Genomic DNA, 23,161 nt, shown 5'->3' on the forward strand with positions numbered 1-23,161 from the left:
ACATAAAGCCTCTCCATACCTTCCCATTGACCCCACTTGCCCTTGCCCTTTTATTTCTCACAAACCAAATGAGTCCTAACAGTCAGCAAATACCCAGAATTTTGACCCTAGACCTCCAGTAGGGCTCATGGTAAGATGCCAATCAGCTGCACCAACAATTGTTGGGGATACTTATAATAGTTAAAACCCAGAACATAGTTAGCAGTCAAGTCCAGTTGACACATACTACAGTTATGATTATGAATAAATTGATAATAAAGTCCATGCAATATTCAGCTCTATTACTCAGTAAGATAAAACACCCAGTGCCAAGATCTATATATAGTACGGTACAATGCCACAAAAGAGGCACGACCACTGAAACTAAGAAGCCACCACCTAAACCTACATGAGCAAAAAGTCAAATTCGATTAAGTACTAGCAGAAGCTTATTTCCCCTCGAAAAAAGAATTAAGTACTAGCAGAAGCTAATTACTGTGCGATAACACTCTATGCATCCAGAACAAAGAAAATATGCATAACTATGTAGAATTAAAACTGCAACGTCGCTCATCTCTAATAAACTGAAAAAAATGCTTCTATAAACTGATCCTGGCTTTATTAGCTCATAGCTAATATATGATCCTGTAACTATAAACATGCAAGAGGTACTATTTCACAGTACTGGAAGCCAATAACATATGATCAATTTTTGTCTAGTTGGAATTAAGAGCTGAAACTTGTTCAGATTGAAGTAAACTGACAACAAATGCTTCTACAAGTCAACATTGCCAACATGTAAATAATACACTATATCATTGAATTACTAGTTTGCATCAAATCCCCAAGAAAGAAACAAGTTTTTTTTGGTACAAGAAAGAAATAAGTAGTTCAATATCACATCTAGATAAGTAACGGACACTAAATCCAACACAAGAATTAAATGTTACCCATCAGGTACTCCTAGCCTAAGATGAAACATTAGCTCATGTTTGTAATCGTGATAACTATTTGGACTGGGCAGCATACTGTATTTCTGATCCATTGATTCCACTTTTTCCTTCATCATTTGTACCTTCTAAGCAGCTGCCGTTTGGTCTCCGAGGCCACTCATGGCCCCAGCATCGCTAGGAGTTTGACCCCAAAGAGCAGAAAGGGGCTCCTCCATGCAAGTGCACATATGCTTATATCTATCTTGTCCCATGTCGTGGGAGACCGTCTTGGATAGCGCTTCTCTACGAAATTTTAGTCTATTGTCTGGCAAATTAACAAAACTGTGACTACAACAGAGACCTAAGTATTCAGATTATGCAGTTGAAAAGTAGTTAAATGTGTGTATGTGGGAGAAAAAATTTTGAAAGGAAAAACATGATTTGCAGGTTAGATACTGAAACATATAATTACTTTTCATGATGCATCTTTCATAGGCCTCCACTGTTGCATGCATGAGTGAACATGGATTACTTCGTCTTGATTGGCTCCTTTTTTCGAGTTTACTTACCGGATACTCTTTTGTAAAGAACAACAACAAATTAATGCAGTATAATGTGAAAGACAAATATAAAGCAGAGATGGACCCATAGTTTTTTAATAGTACATAAAGTTACCTCCTCAAATCTCTCCATGCATTCAATGTGGCTACTCATACGCTTTATGCAAGAGGCTCTATCTGAAGCATTTAAGCTCAAATATATATAAACGATGTTCCTATTTTCCATGCAAAATAAAAAACAAAAGTTAATAATCGAACAACTATGTAACTCTAACATGATTGTACAACACTATGATGAATTGGGTAAAACTTTTCTTGGACATTACCTTCTCACTTTTGAAGTTCTAGAATGAAATTGGAATCAGCTAACGATTTGAATGGATGCGTGATACACCAAAAAGCCTATAGTTTCAATCACTTCCATTATGACTGAGGGGCCTAGGCAGATGGCAAGAAAGCACATAATGCTTGTCGCTAGCATCATCTTCATAGCCAAGAAGGTTACTCTAAAGTTTTTTCGGAAGTACTCTTTGGCATAGAATGCTTAAGAATATTGAAACTACATACAAGCATGGCAAGAGCTAGGGGACGCCATAAAAGAAAGAACCAACTGCTACATAGAAACTTTGCATCAAAGATCAATAGCAAATTCTGCATCAGAATGTTTCAAAAGTCTGCATATTTTCCAACTGGTAGCTGATATAAGTGCATCATGTGAGCGAAAAATGACCAGAGACTCTTTGTTTGGCGAAAAAGTGATCTTTCATACATAAAAATATTGTGCATCTTTTACATGATCAGCTGATCTTTTAAAACATTTCGCATGTTCATTCCAAACATCGTCCAGCAATTATACACCAAGATTCATAATAAAAAATACGGATCTTTCATTTATCATTAAATATTTTGCATGTACATCCCAAACATCATCCAAAATTAGTATGCTTAGATCCGTTACTGATTTCTAAACGACTTATCAAATATTTTTAATTCTCATTCCAAATGTCGTCGAGGACTAGTGCACTTCTATTCATATTTAGGAACGAATAACTATTTTTTTCTCCAGTGGACCAGCTGCATAATCATATTTTTGCCGAAACCTCCCATGCCCAATTTAGTTTTGATGAGGAAGCAAGATTCCATGTTTTTGCCATCCCTTCGAATCCTCCAAATCGTAGCACTCTCTTTACAATCAAATCTTCTTCTGCATAGATCTACAGTGAAGCAGGTCATCCATACCCCGATCTCCATGGGGCCGAACGCTGTTCAGCAGACCTACCACTCCTCTCACACTTTTTCCTTGAGGAATAAAGAGAGCTACCACACAAGATTTTTGAGAAAACAGCTAGCACTCAAGATTGCACTTCAATCCTCTACAGCAAGCCCTTAAAAATGAAATCACTTCCCGACATACTTCATCTATAAACACCTTGGACCAAAAAAAAAAATAGATGACGCGCACCTTATTTCTCATGTCATTCCAAGACTCCATCGGTGGAAGCAGCTCTTTCAAGTATCTCGGCGGCCATAACCTAAATGAGTTCCTACCTCCCCTGCAGCATCAAAGCAAGCCCGTCTTATCTACAAAGGAATCGGTGGAAATTTCCAATAACGGACGCGCCTTCGTCGTTTTCCAATAACGGACGCGCACCCACGCTGTAATGGGGTTGACGCGGCAGTGCGGTCCCAAAAGCCTTTTTCTGGCGGACGTGAAATCCTCTTTCACTTCGGTTTGCTCCAGCCTTTTTCTAGCGGACGTGAAATCGCCTTTCAAAATATCTTTGCTCACCGTCCCAGCAACTGCGAAGATTTTTTTTTTTATTTTATTCGGGGCTCAACCGGAACGGGATAACCGTATGGACGAAGCCATCTCCTTAAATCAATATAATAAATAACTGCATCTTTGAACCACGTACATAAAAATTTTCTAGAAAGTTCTTCCACCGCTGATCTCTCAAACCGGAAAAAAAAAATCCAAGTTTATTTTATATATGTATATATAAAGGACGTTCGTGATGCCTTGATCTCTGGGAGTTTATGTCCAAGTTTGCGTGACATGTCTCCCTGCGATCATCTCTTTTTTGCACTCTAGATAGCTAGATGAACATACCAATGGTAGTCGGCGTTTTTTTTTTTTTTTACTTAAACGCAATGAACATTCCTTAGGCTATAACCTGTTTAAGGATCACCTAGTTATGATATAGCTTCAGATATACATGCACATCCAACCATTTTCCCACATTAAACCATGACGAAGGCCTTCATTGTTGAACATTAATTTTATGGCAACACGCCAACACTCAATAAAGTGTGTTCATCTCTAGAACCACATGCTTTCTGTCAAAACTCTATTGAAATTAGTACCAGCTCCAAGCGTTTTGCCGATATTTGCTTACGGAAAAACAGCAGTAACAAAATGGTTACTTCCATTTTCTCTGAAAAACAGGAAAAAAAGGTTATCATCTCTCCCTGGATGGCGAACAAATAAAAATTGCAGCCAATACCACACCCAAGTGGTCAGGCAAACATGCAGAGAAGTGGAACTTTTTCAAGTTCTAACAGCTTGGAAAGGTGGTATGGCTTCGGTTGTAGTTTTGGAGTTAAATCTGATGGCTGAGCAATGGAACCCAATGAGGCTCCCAACTCTTTGATTAAGCTTATCAATTCTCAGCTGGTGATTCTCAATTAAAACATACAACCGAAAACAATACCCGACTGAAACCTAATTCGACGTCAAATTACAGAAAATCTACTTTCAACTTCTGTCATCAAGAATAACCATTATTTCAGGACAGGACGTAGCATGTCAAAACATCCTCCCCTTGGTTCGATATGGGAGTTTTTGAGCAAACCTTAAACAAAGCATGAACCTGCACGCAGTGAAGTATGCTGCAAAAAAAAAAAAAAAAAACAATAGTGATAACAAAAATTCTGTCGCTGGATTCTTATCAGAGATCATCGACAGGCTGCATCCCTTCATTCAGTGATGACCCTTTGCCTCCGCCTTGCTGTGAGACTTTGCCTTCGCCTGGAGGAGTCAAAAGGAAAATACGATATTAGCTACTAACAGGTGAAAAAATAAATGCCTTCTACTACCCAGGGTCGCCAATTGCAAGCATTATGGCATGTTGTATTACCACCTCACGACCGGATAGGGATTGACTGACTAATTTTGCCCTTTCGGAAAGAAAAAGGGCAAAAGGAAAGAAGCATATTAGTGTAATTATATTCAGCAAGCCTTGCCTCGGTTATTCAAACAGTATTATAAATCACCCGGAAGCCATTCCCTTTCCTGGCACATTTAATGTTCTTGAAAACTGCAGTAGTTGTTATGAGATTTCAGATGTTAGCTTGCAATACTAGCTTAACAAAACCCGCACCCAATAATGCCTGCTTTTTCTTTCCCTGATATACTCATCATCCCATGAACTTCATGGGGTTCCACTTGTTTACAGTAATCTGCCATGTCAGGAAGCGTTGGATCCACATTACTTTTAAATTGTAAATCTACAACATAAACTGTGGATAAAAGCGTCACTCACAAACCAATAGCTTTCTATGTATCTCCTCATCCTCATTCTCACTGGAAAACTAGTCCAATTGGAAAATTGTATCTTGTGTGATGCCATGGGATTCATGTCTTCCAACATTCAAGCGTCCTCGCACATGAAAGCATAAAATGAATTGTCAAAAGAAGAATATGGCAACTTACGACACTATTGCCTCTATGCAGAATAATCAGATTGTGATGAAAAAAAATGAAAAGGTGGTTAGCCTCCAATTCTACCCCCACTACCCTCTCTCCAACCGAAAAAAAAATCTTGCATATTAACCTAGCAGCAGCAGACTCATATTCTCAACTTCCATCATACAAAGACCAAGCCAATTGTCCAAACCCCTAGGTCCCCTGCAGTAAGAAATCACTCCCTGCAGTAGGAAATCATTCCCTGAAGTAAGAAGTCACTCTGAACCCCCTTCCTCAAAAAGAAATCACTCTGAAGAATTTCAACTCAATCAGTAATATAGGAGCTTTGGAAATAGACAGACTACATTGGATGCCTAGCAAAACTGTGTGCAAAAAGGTGATCCTACTACAAAACAAAGCAACCTAATTATTTAGTTGCTGATCTCCTATAAGATCCCCTCACGGTTGAATCCCAATTAAGCAATATTAGATCTTCTAACCCTACAAAGATGCCCAGGTGATCAAAACTTTCTCAACTTCACAACAAATAAATAAAACAACCCATTATGATCCTCCCATCGAATACATAGTCACTTTAAAATTGTCAATCCCTTCATATCATTTCTATTGTACCAGAATACTGTCACCACATTATAAATCGAGGATTTAAGTACCGTGACCCATGCCCATGCCGGTCACAGGTTCTCACAGAACATATCATGTTGAACTGTGCTATACAGGTGTCCAACTATGTGATGGGGCTCGTGGCAACCAAATAGTTCCATATTGGCCAGCTTGACCAGCACAAACTAGCAAGGATCGATACAAGTTGGCATGAACCCGCACGCACAATAGTAAGGGTAAAACCATGTATTGGAACCATTTTGGTACCTTGCTAGCATGGCACATATGGTACAGTATGGATCAACATGATAGTGTATCTCAATCTATACTTTAAGCCATCTACTGATGATGCTAGTGTTTCTGTGTGCAGAAGGTTGTAGCACAAGCATTGCAATATGAGAGCTCAATACAAACCACCCAAATTACCGGACTGGTCATCCTAAATTCCCATGCACATGCAAAGGATAAGCATCTTGTTATAATTTGACCAAGCATTAAATGTCTCGTCATCAGCCATATGATCAACTTTTCTGCATTGCATCAAATGCTCCACTTGAATCACGAGAAAAACATTTCCCTTTGAACTATTGGGAATAAAAGCAAGGGTATTAAGTAGTTTGGGAAATGCAAATACACCTCTCACATCTGCCTTGTTTCTACTCTAACCATGCCTGGCCTATATCTGCGTGCTTGAATACTAGTATTCTTGTGTTAACATGAGGAAACTCCCCCCCCCCCTCCCTCCCCTATTTCTCTCTCTATATATAAGATACATACATATATAAAAGGTTTTCACTGCCATTAACAAGAAGACAAAAAACTTAACCATCACAATCCAAATCTTCTTACCATCATAGTCTATTTGTTTCTCCATTATGGACAATCTTCCACTAGAACCAAATTCAATTTGCTCATGACATCAAAATCATTTCCAATTCAAACTGCCATAAGCTTCTTTGTGGTCACCCTCATAGCAGAGACTAGCTTTCAACTTCATGTATTGAGTTTCTAATGATACACATTGACTAACAGAAAGTAGGTGCTTAAAGTTCATATCCATCCTTTCTATCATGACCAACTCAGACAATTCTCATCTAATAAGCTAACTGGATTATGATCCTTCATGTCCAAAACATATCATCCTTATTGGTGAGAAAAAACTAGTGGCAGAAATTTTTGATCTTGGGTGCTGCATCTTGCTTCCCACTGTCACTTAATAATGCATCCACAATCTCTTTCAATGACTATTATATTTTGTAGAAATCGAGCTCCATTCATTCTAGAACATGAAGATGGACATTTATTGGATAGAAGCGAGCTTTATTGAACTTCAGGAAGAAAGGATTGCCACAAGAGGAATGAGATAAAATTTTCTACCGTGCTTTATGAAATTTTCTAGTTACACAGTAATTAAAGGGTAGTATGGAATATAAATCCATGAAATTTGAATGGTCGTATTTAATGTAAAAAATTTATTAGTGTTTTATATTACATTTTATTTTAAAAAATTCTTTATTTTTAAATATATTTTTTAATACAAAACCAATTGATGGTTGGACCAATGACTCAATGACCTAGACTCTTGGCTGCATTGGTATCTGGTTTGAGTTATCTTACCTACTTATCTTTGCACTGTGTGCGATCTGTAAAAATATCTTGCTCCCATTTGTTAAGATTATATCATTGATGCTAGTCTTATTAATGAATTCTGCTCAAAATCCGACTTATACACAAAATTATATCCAATTTGTATTGTTATCTACTTAAAACAAATATAGATACAGATTTTGGTATCCATTTAATATATGTATCCGTGTATCTGCTGAAAAAATAGGGACATGGATATATATATATACACACACACACACACACACATACTGGTATCTGATCCGTATTCGATCCATTTTCAGCCCTACACTCAACCATGTTGTAGTGTCAGGAAAGCTCTTTAAAAGGATCTTACACGTTAATATAATTCTGCTGACTTTGACCCTAACTAGCATATCCTAAACTTGAACATTAGATTTGTTGACTTTACCATGCTCATAATACCCCTGAAAAAAAGAAACCGCCATATCATATAGCATAACTGATCAAAATTCTACTTTGAACTCCCATCAAGCAAAACAAAACACACACACAAGGCTCATAAACTAGAGCCTAAAATGGTTTGTTTTTGCCTTTCACAAGAAACTGACACTAACTAATTTAAGATCTATGCAAATGCTCCTTTAAGTCCGAAATTTGCTACTAACATTCAAAGAAGTGGAGCGGTTTATAAAGGCAACTCCACAATCTATATTTCAGGAGTAATATCATTAAAGAGTATGAAAAATTTAGTATTTAAGCTTCATTCTCTATAATTAGCTTTCTCTTACATATATGACTAAATATAACACACATATACCTTTAAAACCAATTCCAGTTATTCTTGTAAAACTCAAAAAGATTTGAAATATCCATCATAAGCAAATAACACATAGGGCTCTCAGTTAGGCATAAACAATCTCTTTTTACTCCAGCAAACTTCCCAAAGAAATAGCCCAAATGAAGACTTCTATTCTTTCTTTCCTTCTTTTTTTTGCCCAGTAGGTTCTGAAATTGCATTTCCATTGACAAAATTTATTCAAAAATATCCACCACTTAACTATTCCAAATAGCATTCACGAGATAAAATTTTGAAGCTGCCATCTCATTTGATAGGCCTCAAGATTCTCCCACCTAACCCAAAGCAAGCCCACGTTTGGTCCTCTAGGCCCAGATGGGATAAATTTTACTACTAAAACAACTCTTAAACATCCAATCCTTACTGCTGTTCCAAGAAATAGGAATTCAGGTTAAAAACAATGAGAAAATAGATTAACATCAGCTTTATTTATGCTTAACAGTAAACCCAGTAACATGCTCAAGTCAATTTCCATTTCATACATCTGCAGCACCAGTTGCTTAGACTTTATAAAGAAGAGCAGTTTTGGCCACAACTAAACAGTCTAAAGTATTTAAATAATTCAAAGGTTTTTTTCCCTCAAAGCGTGGAACCATAGGAACCATTTCAGTTATGGAGCGGGTATACCATTGTACTATATTCTCATAACTCATAATTATCCCATAAAAGAATGTAGACTTAAATTTTCCAATCTAGTCCAAAAATATCATGGTGTCACCTGATATAATACATTTAGGATGAAACGTTTTGAATTTAGGGAATCTGACCTTAAGCATGAGGCCGGAATAGGTGATAACAAGTTTCACCATGTTTCCCCTGCAACAAAAAACAAACCAACCCCATCAACCCCATCAAATGCACCAGAAAACAAAGATCTCCACCTTAAGCTCTGAGTTTTGCTTCCCATGTTACACACAGCTCCGACATTCTTGAGAAAGAACTTGCTCAAAAAGATTTTGTTAGTTGTATGTATCTATCTATTCTCTATGCTTCAAATCTATCCATCATGTAATCCCACGAGAGAAAAAACGATCATTTAAATTGGCATTCAGCAGGCAGACAGGAGGAAAATCACAGATCTTTGAAGGAAGAAAAGGAGAAAACACCCAATACTCCTTTCATGAAACATATCCCAAGAAGACATGCCATAGTTGCTCCAAGAAACCTAGAATTAAGCTTTAACACGTCTAAGCACAACCTCAAATGTGATAAATGGTCAAGCTCCAACCTGAATACCTTTTTCCTAAACAAATGAAGGGGCAACTTTTGCAAAATGAGAGGAAAAAAAAAAGATAAGGGATAAAAACAATAAAAGCAGTTAAAAAAAAGACGAAAATGGACAATAATCATCACAAAAGAATGACATCGCAGATTCATGCGACAAATTATAAAAAGACTGAAACGGATGGGATAAAAGGAATGGAAGTGAGCATACCTTGAGATAGGAGAGCTTCATACTCCCATAAACAACGCCAAAGGTAAAGGCAGAGGCACGAGCTACCTGTTGGGGCGAGAAAGGGAAAGATTAAGTGAGCGTGAAGAAGAAATTGACAAAGAAGAGGGAGGACGAGAGAGAATGAGAGCCGTACGAAAGCAAGGGTGCTGACGCCGGAGTAAGGGCCTGGAACCGCCATGGAAAGAGTGCAAACAGAGCAGCAGCGGAAGCCGCCGTGGATAGAGATCTGAGGACAGGCAAGAAGGGGCTCACGACTCTGGCGAGGTACTCGCGAATGCCGCTTGTCCGAAACCCTAAGGGGAGTATCGTGGAAGCTCTTCGTTTGTTTTGTTGAGCTATTGTGGTCAATCGATACGAGCCCAAGCCAGGCCAAGCCCAATTTAAACGGGCTGGCTTATATGAAAAGGGCAAAAAGAGAAAAAAAATATCGTAGGAACCTCCGCTGTTCTCCCTCCCTTTCCCCACACCCTCTCTCTGAGCACACTTGAAGCAAAGGAAAAAGGAGGAGAAGAAGATGGCATCAGAGGAGCAGGTGAGGGCGTCTCACATCCTGATAAAGCACGAGGGGTCGCGGCGGAAGGCCTCCTGGAAGGATCCCGACGGCCGCATCATCTCCGCCACCACCAGGGACGCGGCCGTCCGCCAGCTCCACGCCCTCCGCGACGACATCCTCGCCGGCAAGGTCCGCTTCGAGGACGTCGCTGCCCGCCACTCCGACTGCAGCTCCGCCAAGCGCGGCGGCGATCTTGGTCAGCCCCTCCCCCATCCGATCTGATGGTCCGATGCTAGGGTTAGGGTTTTCTTGATCCTCGGGAATCGGTTGCTCCATCTTATGATTTGTTTTTCTTTGATGCGTTTGTTGCTGGTTTAGAACTGATCCTGTTTTCTTTTTTCTTTTTTTTCTTTTTTTTTTGCCCGCTTGATAAGATTAGGCGTCTTCTTGATTTTCTTGATTTTCTTGATTTCATGTAAGCGCTTCTTCTGTACTCCGCTTGCTGTTTGTTAATTGTTTTGGATGCATGGAGGATGCTTCTCAATTTCAAAGGCATGATAAGAGTTAGACTTTGATGCAAGACTGTAACGTGGATTCTTTCTGCCGCTGCTTTTAGAATAGAAATACTTTCTTGCGTTAGAAGTTTTATGTAGAAAATTCTAATTCCTTAACGGGGGGCTGTTAACAGTGAATTAACTAAGGTTTTGATGGTCAAGGATCATGTAGATCAACAATAAACTATTAATGCTGCGCGAGAGTTAATTTCTTGATTTGTTACCACGGGGGCTTCCTACACCATAGTCATAATTTGGGGGGGAGGATAAGGAAGAGAAGAGAACTTGGGATTAAAATGTTGCATTTGCAGAGATGATATATGCGATTGTTTTAGATTTGCACCATAGTCGTAAATTGTTTAAAATGTTTTCATGTTCAAAATAATTTACCATCTGATTGTTTCTGCAGGCAGCAAAATTATTACCTTAGATAGTGTGATGCTTGTCCTTCTAGAATGGATATTTGGAAAGCCAACAAAGGGTTCAAAAGCATGAATATTTTACTATATCATAAACGTGAAGGACAAATTAATATAGTGCCATTAGCCATGACACATCTTTTTAATAATTCTTTTTTTTAAAAAATGATTGTTAATCATTGTTTTAGTGATTCTAGTACGTGTAACTTTTTCCTATAGTCTATATACAAATTAAAATGACTTTTATGTGGTTGGATGAGATACATCTTCTTCTTTGAAGCCTCATAATACTATATTAAGCATTCAAATAATAGAACTGACTTGATCAAGATTTTTTGAAGATATAATTACTGCAAAGTGTTACCCATGTTGTTGGAAGTTGATGCTTCAACTATGAATAGTTTATACAGATGCTGTACATAGCATGGAATCCATAATGGAGATGATCATGGGTTGGACCATGGTGAATGCATAACTATTCTTTTTCCATTATTAATACATATAACATTTTTGCTGTAATACAGAAAAATTGATGTGTGAAGCATGCTATTCTTCTGACCATCTCTGTGAAATTTATTAAGACAACAAATCCTGTTCATAGTTGATTGTGCTTAAGGTCAATATTGCAAACATGCTAGTTTGGTTTACCAATCAAATTCCACTATAGCATGGGCCTTCTGATCCATGCAGTATTGCCTGTCTTTATCATATTTTGAAGCTTTTCCAATATCATCAGCGTATGGACGAATCGGACACATCTCTAGAAGCATCTCTCCCCTTCATAGGTCGGTCTCTGGAACCCTGCAGAACCCCACAATCATCTCTTTTTTCATCCACTATGTCCAAATTTATCAAATCCTTTCATTGTCTTTCCATTATCCTGTGTAGTGTATCCCATGGATGGATAAAATTATTCCTTGTCCTTCTTTTGTTAACTTCTTGTCTTACCTCCTTGTACACATTCTGAGAAACAATTAAAATATATGGTCTGCATATCTGTTGGCCGTCAGCTCCAGTTGGGACTTATTTTCCTTTAGTTGCTGAGAAACAATTAAAATCTATGGTCTGCATATCTGTTGGCCGTCAGCTCCAGTTGGGACTTATTTTCCTTTAGTTGCTTTTAACAGTGTAATTCACATGCATTGTTGTTGTTTAACTGTATATATTTTGCTGTTCTCTGAATGGTAAGTGGTCCTCATTACATCTCAAGTATATTTTGTCAACAATTGCAGAGACAGATATATAATGGATGTTTTTCTTTGAGTGTTGTATGAGTGCCGTATACTCGTGAGATTTAAGAGAGAACCTTTAGTTGCCTGAACCCCTCTTTGTTTTTCAAAAAAAAAAGAAGCCAAATTGTAATTAATGGCCCCCTTAGGGTGCAGATTTATGACAGAAGTTCAAGAGATTAAAGGAATCTTCCTCACTATAAGCTGGTTCTGTAAGAGCTGCAGGCTCCATAATAAATGTGAAGTCTCTATGGTTGACACTCTGAAACAGTGCTGCTATTTGTATCAGATAACCATCAGCTTCTTGGTTTATGTACTGAAGAGCTAATGTCAGGAAGAATTCTAACATGTGATAGAGTTAAGAACGGGAGATGGGAATGAAACTAAGCAGCTTCTTATAAGTATAATCTGATTCATTATATCCTCAATTTTGTTTGCTTGTCAAGTTTTAAGGAATCCATCTTTCATGCGTACAATAACTCGATAAACATACCTATTCATCTCTCTCTTTTTTTCTAGGCCTTGTTGAGTAGTGAGGCATTGACCCTGGTGTGCTTTAGTTTCTTTGAGCTGATCTTCTGACCATAATATTTTACACTGCTGCAGGTTGTTTTGGGAGGGGACAGATGCAGAAACCCTTTGAAGAAGCTACCTTTGCCCTCAAAGTGGGTGAGATGAGCAACATTGTGGACACAGACAGTGGCATTCATATCATCCTGCGAACTGGTTGATGACCAGGCAGCCGGCCTTAAGCTTGGGCTTGGCCTTTCCTCGCTATTTGCAAGCTGATGCCTTCTGATTTCTTCTTTCAGAGTTAGGGGCTTTGATATCATTTTAGCGCTGCAAAATCCTTGAAACTTTTTTCATATAAACGTGGTCGATGCAGACTTTGTGTGCTGAGCGGTCAATAACAAGATTTGACACTGAATTGTTTCCTCTGTAAGCCATCAACTGTAAACCTTTGTAGAGTATCTGGAAATTGTCAATTTCTTGATGTTGTTATTATATCCTCCCATAGCATCTCCTCCTGTAGGATCGTGGCACATGCGATGCTTGATAGAGGTGATATGGACTTGGGGAGAGGTTGGCGCCTATTATAGACTTGGGCAGATTACAGATGCATACATGGACTTAGCTTGATTATATAGAACATATGGACTTCTGAATGGGATGGACGGCATCGGATCGGTTGATCTCATGCCTTCTCCTTTAATGGACTTCTATTCTATTGATGTCTAAATTTTCAGATGCCAATGTCGAGCTCGGTTACTCGAATGCGTCCCATGAGCTTCTATGTCATGTGCAGTGTCACAAATGTCAGTGCATCATTGTAAACTTCTGTTTATTCTTGGGGTGCAGGCACGGTTTCACTTTTCTTCATTTCCAAATTACCCTTTTCAATGAATCAAGACAGTATCTGCCTATGAGCTTTAGCCTCCTTATAGATTGGGCATTGCATGTGGTTTGTTTCTAAGATTAGGAGAAAAGTCCCAACAATAGGAGAAGAGGAAATATTTGGGTTGGCCTGAGACGCGAGAAATTATATCCTATACAGCCATGAATTATAACACTTGTTCATGTGGGCGTTATTTATTAAGCGCTCATCTTTGATATATCACTACAGGAATGAGAAGTTGTGATTGATGGTGTGCACGACCATATGATGCAAACTGTTTAGGATATAATTTCTCATAAATATGAACATAAGATTTGCATCCCGAATTTTCAGAAATAAATCATTAAGGTTGAAATCTTGAGGCATAACATCCCTCAAGGCCTGAATTCCTAACAAGCAAGGGGATGTGACCTAAGGTAATATTCAGCTCATGTTTTTTGATCCGGATATTCAGCTATGTTAGCGAGGTATTATTCAAGGGCTATTCTATTTGTTTTCCAAGATGATTTATGCGCTTCATTGTTATGACTATGTATATGCTAATTTTGGTCTTCAAGCAAGATGTTGTTTTTGCGCCTTCTCCCAGCATCAATAGGGTACTTATTGATGCAAAATCATGCAATGACCACAGATAAAATTTCTAAAAATTTATATAGATTTATTGTCTTGTAAAGGTCATAAATGTATTAAACCTATTTCTTCCTTGTATGATTCTCCTAATCCTTTTTTTTTCCTCTCCTGCAATATAGTCATCCTTGTTCGAGATGATCACTTTGACTGCATTTATGCTCAACCTTCATAAATTTTCTATTACAAAAAGGAAATTAAAAAACCAAAATGCCCTACAAGAACAGCAGGCTTCTACCAAGGCAAGACAGCGAAGGATCAGAATCTATGAAGGCGAAGACCATATATTAGTGGGTCCACTTATCCAGGGAACCCGGACCAAATTCTTATTCAAGCTATGCATTTGAGCAGGCATGCCCGATCCAGATTGAGTCCCGGCGTGGTGTTAAAATATATTCTCTATTATAATGAAATGTTTTATTGGATAAGAGGTGCAAAAGCCTTAGCCGTTGCCTCGCTTACTGCAACACTAGTCACATGATTCAGACACATAATGAAGTCATTTATGTTGTAGTTTTGTTTTAATTATCTATGGACAATGCAAATTATACAACATGCAATTGTATTTTAAACTTCAAACGAAATAACCAGCAACATCTATATCATCAGAGTAAGTTTTCCTTATTCCCATGTTGAGGTTAGCTAAACTTCTCCACAGAGAGAGAGAGAGAGGGATATCCTATTCAATCCTTTGACCCTTTTATTGCTTCTTAGGACTGCTGAACTGGGCAAAGAGACTTAAGGAGTATTGATTGCATAGGGGCTTCTGTTTCTACCTTCTGTACGTTCTTGGTGTGAAGAAGTTCTTGATGAGGCTAGACCCAAGGTGGGTCCTCAGGGTGCTCTGAGTAGCTGCCCGGGTGATAGCAAAAGCAAATGAAGAAAGACTTTTCTAATCTGTTACAATCAAAACCCAGAAATTTCATAATCTGTTGAAAAAAAATTACATCTTAGGTTCATACATAAATAAGACAAGTATACAACTGAGTGCTATCAATACCTACCATCTCACACAAATGAGAAACAAGGCCAAATTTAAATATATAAATCTCTCACACAATGTTAATGTATGTGTACAATCATAACTCTTTTCCCTAATCATGTATCATGCCACAAATTACAGCCATAAGCCACACTTTCATCATCATCAGAAGCCACACTGCAATAGGAAAAAATAACAATACTCCGACGCAGACGTCAACAAACTTGTTATAAGTCTTCTAGATCGTAAATTACTAACAAGGCCTGATCATCTTTGCCATCTCCTCTCTGAAACGGGAAGATTTCAATATGTGACTCACTTCAATCAAGATACCGTGCCGAGGGAAAAATTCAAAAAAATACACTCAAGAAATTCATCACATTAGAAAGGAACACCATCAAGTCATAAATTTCCAGGAAAGTTGTTCTCTAATAAACAAATATTTACTTGCTAAATGGCCTTTTATCAGATTTTCTATTAAGAGATTAAATGTACGATCCATTTGTTTGCATATTGTATAACAAAAAAAGCCAGGCAGAACTCATTCTCCCGAAAGACTTCATCATTCGAGGAGAACTTAAGCAGGTAAGTAACTTCAATGACTTAGCTGTACCTATTTCTCCAACCACTGGCCCTGTAGACGTTCTATTGGCTAAGGACAGTGAAGTTTGAAACAACCACTTAAACATCTGTGCAGGTTGGCCCCACCTTACAGGTTGTATGACATGCTGGCATTTGGTGTGAACCTAAGACAAATTAGGAATGTGTTGATTCTAGGCAAAGATAGTTTAATTGATGGAATCTGTCGATCTAACTTTCCTCCTCAGACAAATTAAGATTGGTTTATTTGTGTTGAGAAATCCAGGAATATTGCTCCCAATATGGTCAATGACTATCAAAACATATGAATGCATATCGTTACACACTTCAGAAATGACTATACTAGCCTTTTAGTGCAGCTAAATAATGGCCTTAGTATTTGCAGCTAGCCTTTGCCTTTGCTAATGAAACATATATGCATATGAGATCAAGATGTTACCAGCAGAGTTCTGAGGAGAATGGGTGCTGTTCGTCTTTAAATTCTGCTGTGCTTGTGGTGTTGACCTCTGCATGTGTGGGGATGAATCCTGCTTCACATCTCCAATAGGTAGGGAGTGTCTCTTCTTCATGTGGTCATCTTTGTCATGGACATTTGGGCTTGATTTCAGAGAGATTATATCATGAACCTTCGCCCTTGCAGATTCAGTGGCTTGCATATATCTTGGGAGGGTGTTGCTGCCACTGTCCCTGGGCTCATGATCATTGTGATCAGGTTTAGCCATCCCGAATGAGTTATGTATTTTAGCATTCTTTGCATCCTTTGGCAAATGTTCCGCGCTTTTTCTTGCACCTGAGTCATTCTTTGGAACTGATGACGAGTTCTTGCGTGCCCACTGAGATCTCTGCTTTTGAGCATGGATATTGTTTTCTGCCTTTCTTGTTTTAGTTTTTGCTGAGATCTGGCTGGATGGTGTTATATGCGACTCTGGAGCAGTTACATGGCTTCTGGGAGAACCCTCTGGTGATAAACTACAAATTTGTGTATCTTTCAGATTGTCAACTTGAATCTGAATGCTTGATGTTGTTGACTCTGCTGGCAGTTGATCCTCCTGTTTTGAATCAACAGTAGCATCAGTACTTGACAAATTTTTATCACTTTCCTTAAGTATTTGTGGCCATAACACATCTGACTCAGTGCGACTAAATTTTGCGTCAGAATTCATAATTTCATTATTTAACGCACTATCAGCACCATCAGTCAAATTACAATTTCCTTTCTGTAAAACTCCAACTTTAAGTGCAATACCCCTGTCATCAACTCCAGATCTTTCTGGCAAGTCAGATGTAGAAGAGGCAGATATCTCAGTGCCACATTCCGAAGCAGAATTCTCAACCGGACCATGAGATATTGAGTTTTCTATCATGCTATGCTCCTCAGTCTTTGTCAGAGAATCAACTCGAGGATGAATTAGTTTAGATTGAACTCCAGCACCTCGATTAACATAAGCGACAGACCTGCTTGCACTAGAAGCTGAGCTCAGTTCCTCAAATTTTGATTGTACAGCAGCAAATGCTGGACTAAGTTCCTTTCTTGACTTCAATGCACACTTTTTCCCTTGAGTCTCCAGTGGTTCAAAGGTTGCCCCTTCAATGACACACTTCTGGTTTTCCATGTCAACTCCAGGCTTGGTGGAATTGTTATCAAGTAAGGACTGTGAAGTTGCATCTGATTGTGCTGGTACTTGACTTGTGGTAGAATCAAAAGTCTCCTCGAACCCCCCACTTTTCATATTCTCTTCTATCATGCCTGAAGTCTCACTCTCACACTGGGACTGCTCTTGGTCTTTTTTTGCTACAGAGCTGATTTCTTGATTTGGAATAGATACAGGAACATCAATTTGATATTCAGCAGAATTTTCATATATTATATCTACTTCACCTTCAATTGATGCTGCAGATTCATTATTCTCTTCAATCATGCTTGAAGTCTTACTCTCGTGCTGCGACTGTTCTTGGTCATCTTTTGCTACGAAACTGTTGCTTTGATTTGAAATGGATACAGAAATATGAACTTCGTATTCAGCAGAATCTTCCTTTATTAAATCTCCTTTACCTTCAATTGCTATTGCTGATTTACTAGGAGATGACTTTGAATCTGATGATATAGAGGCGACAGTGTGAGGAACAGTGTTTACTGCTCTGGAAGCAGCAAAGTTGGTCTTTTCTTTCTCCCCCTGATTATCTTTATCTAAATTAAACTCCTGCTGCTGCCCTATTTCTGAAGACATCACAACCATCCACCTCTCCAACCATTTCCATGATGAATCAGATCTCAAAGGATCACAACTGACATGAATAGGTTTTGTCTTGGGCATCAACTCCAAAAGCTTGCAGCGAAGTATAAAACTATAAGTTTCTATTTGGAAGATTAAATACAAACAGAAACCTTTTACTAAAATTTGAAAGTCAAAAAGGGATCAGTAAGTCATACCAGACGAGCAAATGCATTGGAAAGTAATTTCTCAGTTGAAGTATATGCTGTATCTGATTTCATGCCACTATTAATCTGAAATGAGAAACAAGGTCAAACTTAATTTTCATATGAAACAACAAGATATCTGGTTCCAAAGAAGGAAAATCTAGCTTCCAACGACAATTTATAACAAAACAACGACAACAACAAAAAGTTAAACTTTAAAGGAAAATAAATCTCCGACTAGCAGTTACCATTAGGACAGATTTGATGGCCTAGTTGGAAAAGTAGAAAAGGACACAATGAAGGAAATAACAAAACATGTGGATTCAGAAGGATGTCTAAGTCTCAACATTGGTTAACCGCAGCAGTATTTGGCTCTGAGGTTTAAAAAGAAAGAATGTCAGCCACCAAAATTTCACACCTTGCTAGCAGAACTTAGTTGGTTCATTTAGCATTTGAAAATAGCCAATACAGGATTGGAAGAGACCATTCTACTAAATTTTTTAATCTTGTGCTAGAATTAGTCCAAAACCCAACTGATACAAGTTCTGAACATTAGCCAGTCAATATGTATAAGGCAACTGTAGTTGTTATAGGTAAGAAGTATTGAACAAGGCAAAAGCATCATCAAGAGATTCTACATCAAGGAATCTACCTGGATTTTCTCATCAAGCTTCTCTCCTGCAGCAAACTTCTCCTCTAGCCGATGTGCATGGCGAGCCCGCACAAGTGCTTGCATTTTGATAATGGCTTGTACACATCGCAAAGTTCCCACAGCTTGTCTCCTGACAAGATGACCACGTACAGCAGCTTGCAACTTGACAAGATTCTTACGTCTTTCAAGTTCTTTTTGAGCCTGTAAGTAGTTTAATAAGTCAAGAAAAAATATGATTTCAACCCACCATTGGGCAGCATGGAAAATTAAAATCTAAATAAGCATAGTACCAAGTATCTCCTGATAGCAGCCTGGATGACGGTAACAACATCTTCCTGGAAATTGTTATCAATGGTGGTTGTAACTTCAGCAGCAAGCAGCACATCAGATACTTCTGGAACAATTACAGCTGGTATTGGAGGTGTTTCATTTGTCTGTTCTAGCCCAGGGGGGCTTTGTGGCACAGACAAATATACTGTGTCAGCTACTTCTGAATTAACTGCAGCTGATAATAGGGGTTTTTCATTTATCTCTTCTAGTATGGGCGGGCTTTCCGGAAGAGGTGAATCCTTTCCAGAGTCGAAGTTATTAGTCATGGTTTCTGGTATATTCGTGTTCAAACCAGGTTCTGAGATCACAGAGTGCCTAGAGGATCTCTTTCGGAAACTCCACCTCCCTTTATCCAGCGATGCTTTGCTCTAAAAAGATTGAACACAAGATCAAAAAATTACATTCAGCAGCTAAAAATGAGGACAAAATGCCTAGGAAAAAAAAACATATTAAGATTAACTTAACTTAGTAAAAGAGTTAAAACTATATATGACATTCAGTAGATTTTAGAAGAGCCCTCGAAACATGTTTTACACAAACAAATCCTACTAAAGCCATAAAAAGAGGATTAGTGAAGGAATAAACTTAGCAAAACAAAGGCATGAAAGGAAGAAAAAATGATTTTTTGAGAGAAGGAAAATAAATGAAATTGTTTCCTTATCATATTTTATAGGATTTTGAAAGGGAAGGAATGTTTTGTTTGGCATATTTATAGTCAGAAGAGGGTGGAAAAATTATAGGAGATTTCTCGTAGCTCCCCTTAAAGGTGGGCATCCTGTACCTAAGTCACCCAAGGGTACCAAACTATACAATTTACCTGAATGGTATCTAATCATTTGGATTAAGTTATTATTTCACATTAAATTTCTAAATTCATTTAAACTGTTCGAGTCAAAACTCAATAGTTGTGATCAAAAACGAAATTGGAACCGATCCTTTTTTTTTGTAAGGTCTTAAAACATGATCATCTCCAAAGAAAAGAACTATTTTCAGGATCATAACTCTATGGTGGTGATGGTGAAGGAGCATGACACATCTTACATTCTGATCTGAAGTTTCTAGTTCAATTTGGCAGGCTTGCTATGTTGTACATGGTAGCCTGGCACTCTTAGATGAATATATCTGCATTATGTATTTTCACTTGTGGTCTTCTATCTGCCATGTTATGATAATCTTATAGTCGCATCTTTGAACACATATTTCTATGCCATATTTATGACTTTTGGCTGACAAAGATATATCTCAGATACAACTTATCAAAGGTTCGGGTTTTGACAACAGCTAACCAACCAGCCAAAACCACATATAAAAAGGGGTTCCATTGTTTTGGTACATATCCTTCAAATGCTCTTGTTTTTCCACTTGAAGTAAGAAAACCCAGATCTGGTTACCGATCTTGAGATCTTGCATGATTGAATTCAAATTCTACAAGATTTTGGTCCTTAAAAGCAGACTTGGATCCGGCACCTCTATTTTTCATAAAATTGCAATATCTCCATCAAAGTCTTAAATGCTGGCTCTTGCCTCTCCATGCCAGCCGACATGCGAATACTAGCACTAAGTTCAGCATGACACTTACAGAATCATTTTTGTATTTTGAACTGCAAAATAATTTTTTAGGCCCTTTTTTTGTTTGGTGTCACTATGGCATAACACTGCATGACCTGTGCCAACCGGTGACCAGCACTTCACCGGCACCAGTACATGAAAGCTTTTTCCTTACAAAGACCGAGCATTCAGCCTTCTCTGGCTTGCATGAATCCCCAAATTTAACATATTAGTAGAAGTATATTAGTAAAAGTAGATTTTATCATTTCATGAAAAATCTAGAAGAAGGCATGTTTGTGTAAGCATATGAGTCGTTACTTACCGTTAATGAAACCATAAACTTGGGGCAAAAGCAATATGGAATATCTCAAACAGTTCTTATTCACTTTAAGAATAATTAAGCAAAAAGGCATAACCATAGATTTCAAGTCTTCTCACAATTATATGGATTGGCTTCATGGATTCTTGTTTGCCAGTAATTCCTATATAAGGCTATCTCCTATTCGAAATCCCTATGAATGTTGTCAACAATATCTTTTCTTCAGCAGAACGTCATCAACAGTGTCTATATACCACTCACACACACCTACCCACCAGATTCTACCTCGTGTTATTCTGTTCAAACAAAGCGAACAAGCTATACCAATCATCTGCAAGGAGACATTGCTTTAACGACGTTTCTCATTTCGATCTTTTATCCATATATTGTTGCAAGTAAAACCTTTTTTTTATTTCTATTACTTTACCTAGAAATACTTAGATCCAAACAGATCGCCCTTTTCACCCCCAAACATGCGGACTATCCAGCAAAAATGGAGTTCATCAAACACTTGCACGGCCCGGACCTGCTAATGGAGGAAAGAATCTAGTTCAAATCCAAATTAATCCGGCTCAAGAATTAGATATCACCTTAAATTACATGACTCTGCTCTCAGCTACACTGGAGGAAACGAAACATAGCCTAGTTTCCTAAGGAACACTTGAGAACGAACCGAAACTAAAAGAATTTAAAAAAAAAGGAAAATAAAGAAGAAAAGGAAAGCAAGCGCTACCTCCACCGATGCGGGATTGTCGCCGCCAGCTACATCGCCGCTGCACGTCATAAACTTGAAGCACGAGATCGTCGAAGATCTCCCCATCTTTGCTATCTTCCGTTCTCTCTCTCCCTCTCTCCCTCTCTCCCTCTCTGTGAGATCTTTTTCTTCCCCTCGTCTGATGGATCTTTTTTTTGTATGATGATCGCACGTTAAATAATTAAGGGGTATCTTCCTTAAGAAACGCAAACGGCTCCGCTCCCTCTGTGTATTTATTGTTTATTGGCGTTGCATGCGTCGATGTCGGATGTCGGGATCTTAAAGCTCCTCCGCCGTAATAATCGGATTCACAATTTCGTCAACCGCCCGGCAGTCATACATCTGGGCGGTTTCCCCCCTGGACCATGGTGATACGCGCGCGGTGGCCGTATCGCCTGCATGCGCGCGGCACCCACCAACGGTGCCGTCCGTATGCATTTGCCTTAAAGTTTCCTTTCTTGTTGTCTCATTGTGCTGGTACAATGTGCGTCGGATGTATGGCACTAAAAAAAAATTACTTGGAGGAGGCTCCCATTAAAACTCCATATATACCGAGACATACTGATTGTAGCCTTTTAGACCAAACACGTATTTAGAGAGGCTAATAAAATCATAGATTAGGTAGTTTTATATGCGTTTAGTTACTCTGGTGATACTCTATAGATTGAAAAAAGAAAATTATACAGTACCTCGGAACTTATTATTTTTTGGTTTTATTAGATATATCCATACTGTATGAATTATCCATTTTAGCAAAAAAAAATCTGTATATATCTCGATAATAATAACAGAGGCCTCGAGAAGCAATGGAGACGAGAAGAGTGCTGATTAATCTGCTGCTGCTGCTAGAAAGATGCTGATCTCCGAACAAAAAAAAGCAAAAAAATTGCTGAATTGGCTGCGACCGAGTCCTTCGTTACTTATGTTAGTTAAGATACTGTGAGCAATAGGAAAGAAAAAGACATCCCGCCAACAGCACCGCTTCTACTCAGCTAATGAATTTATATATTAGTTAATGAAAAATATAGTTGTGGTATCTTCAAGATTATCTTTGTGAACAGGCTAGTTATTCATTTTACCTATATATATATATATATATATATATATATATATATATATATGTCTATCTATAGTTTATACTTCATTCTCAATACCAC

The 23,161-nt window shown here is 38.2% G+C and overlaps 2 protein-coding genes and 1 long non-coding RNA gene across 11 annotated transcripts; 1 reads left to right on the forward strand and 2 right to left on the reverse strand.

Annotated features, from left to right (window-relative positions):
* Window positions 1-679: 679 nt before the first annotated feature.
* Window positions 680-10,026, reverse strand: LOC103703871. 8 transcript variants are annotated; one of them, XR_005508144.1, is made up of 6 exons: window positions 9,816-10,026; window positions 9,662-9,727; window positions 1,798-4,499; window positions 1,587-1,686; window positions 1,384-1,488; window positions 680-1,236 (listed from the first exon to the last, which is right to left on the reverse strand). It is a non-coding gene; the product is annotated as an uncharacterized LOC103703871 (long non-coding RNA). The 8 variants fall into 8 exon arrangements; XR_005508145.1 differs by having other exon boundaries at window positions 680-1,686; window positions 1,798-1,909; window positions 2,934-4,499; XR_005508142.1 differs by having other exon boundaries at window positions 680-1,686; window positions 1,798-2,081; window positions 2,934-4,499.
* A 56-nt stretch (window positions 10,027-10,082) lies between these two features.
* LOC120105887 (peptidyl-prolyl cis-trans isomerase Pin1-like) lies at window positions 10,083-13,386 on the forward strand. Its single transcript, XM_039118635.1, has 2 exons — window positions 10,083-10,431; window positions 12,984-13,386. The coding sequence occupies exons 1-2, from the start codon at window positions 10,197-10,199 to the stop codon at window positions 13,106-13,108; spliced, it is 360 nt and encodes a 119-aa protein (XP_038974563.1). The 5' UTR covers window positions 10,083-10,196; the 3' UTR covers window positions 13,109-13,386.
* A 1,891-nt stretch (window positions 13,387-15,277) lies between these two features.
* Window positions 15,278-22,387, reverse strand: LOC120105886 (protein IQ-DOMAIN 32-like). Of its 2 annotated transcripts, XM_039118634.1 has the most exons (7): window positions 21,984-22,387; window positions 21,678-21,776; window positions 19,344-19,751; window positions 19,054-19,254; window positions 18,414-18,488; window positions 16,422-18,309; window positions 15,278-15,669 (listed from the first exon to the last, which is right to left on the reverse strand). In XM_039118634.1, exons 3-7 carry the CDS (start codon window positions 19,647-19,649, stop codon window positions 15,650-15,652), a joined length of 2,490 nt encoding a protein of 829 aa, XP_038974562.1. In that variant the 5' UTR covers window positions 19,650-19,751; window positions 21,678-21,776; window positions 21,984-22,387; the 3' UTR covers window positions 15,278-15,649. The 2 variants fall into 2 exon arrangements, with proteins under 2 accessions (XP_038974562.1, XP_038974561.1); XM_039118633.1 differs by lacking the exon at window positions 21,678-21,776.
* Window positions 22,388-23,161: the final 774 nt, after the last annotated feature.

The sequence above is a fragment of the Phoenix dactylifera genome, unplaced genomic scaffold (genome assembly GCF_009389715.1).
Source record: "Phoenix dactylifera cultivar Barhee BC4 unplaced genomic scaffold, palm_55x_up_171113_PBpolish2nd_filt_p 000388F, whole genome shotgun sequence".
NCBI lineage: Eukaryota > Viridiplantae > Streptophyta > Magnoliopsida > Arecales > Arecaceae > Phoenix > Phoenix dactylifera.

Bases quoted from the DNA above. Each gene is read 5' to 3' on its own strand.
- LOC120105887 (XM_039118635.1), top strand. From the start codon at position 10,197: ATGGCATCAGAGGAGCAGGTGAGGGCGTCTCACATCCTGATAAAGCAC. The intron at 10,432-12,983 runs GTCAGCCCCTCC...ACACTGCTGCAG, and splicing joins CAAGCGCGGCGGCGATCTTG to GTTGTTTTGGGAGGGGACAG.
- LOC120105886 (XM_039118633.1), bottom strand. From the start codon at position 22,070: ATGGGGAGATCTTCGACGATCTCGTGCTTCAAGTTTATGACGTGCAGC. The intron at 19,752-21,983 runs GTAGCGCTTGCT...CAATCTTTTTAG, and splicing joins ACAATCCCGCATCGGTGGAG to AGCAAAGCATCGCTGGATAA. The intron at 18,489-19,053 runs GTAGATTCCTTG...TTCTCATTTCAG, and splicing joins AGCTTGATGAGAAAATCCAG to ATTAATAGTGGCATGAAATC.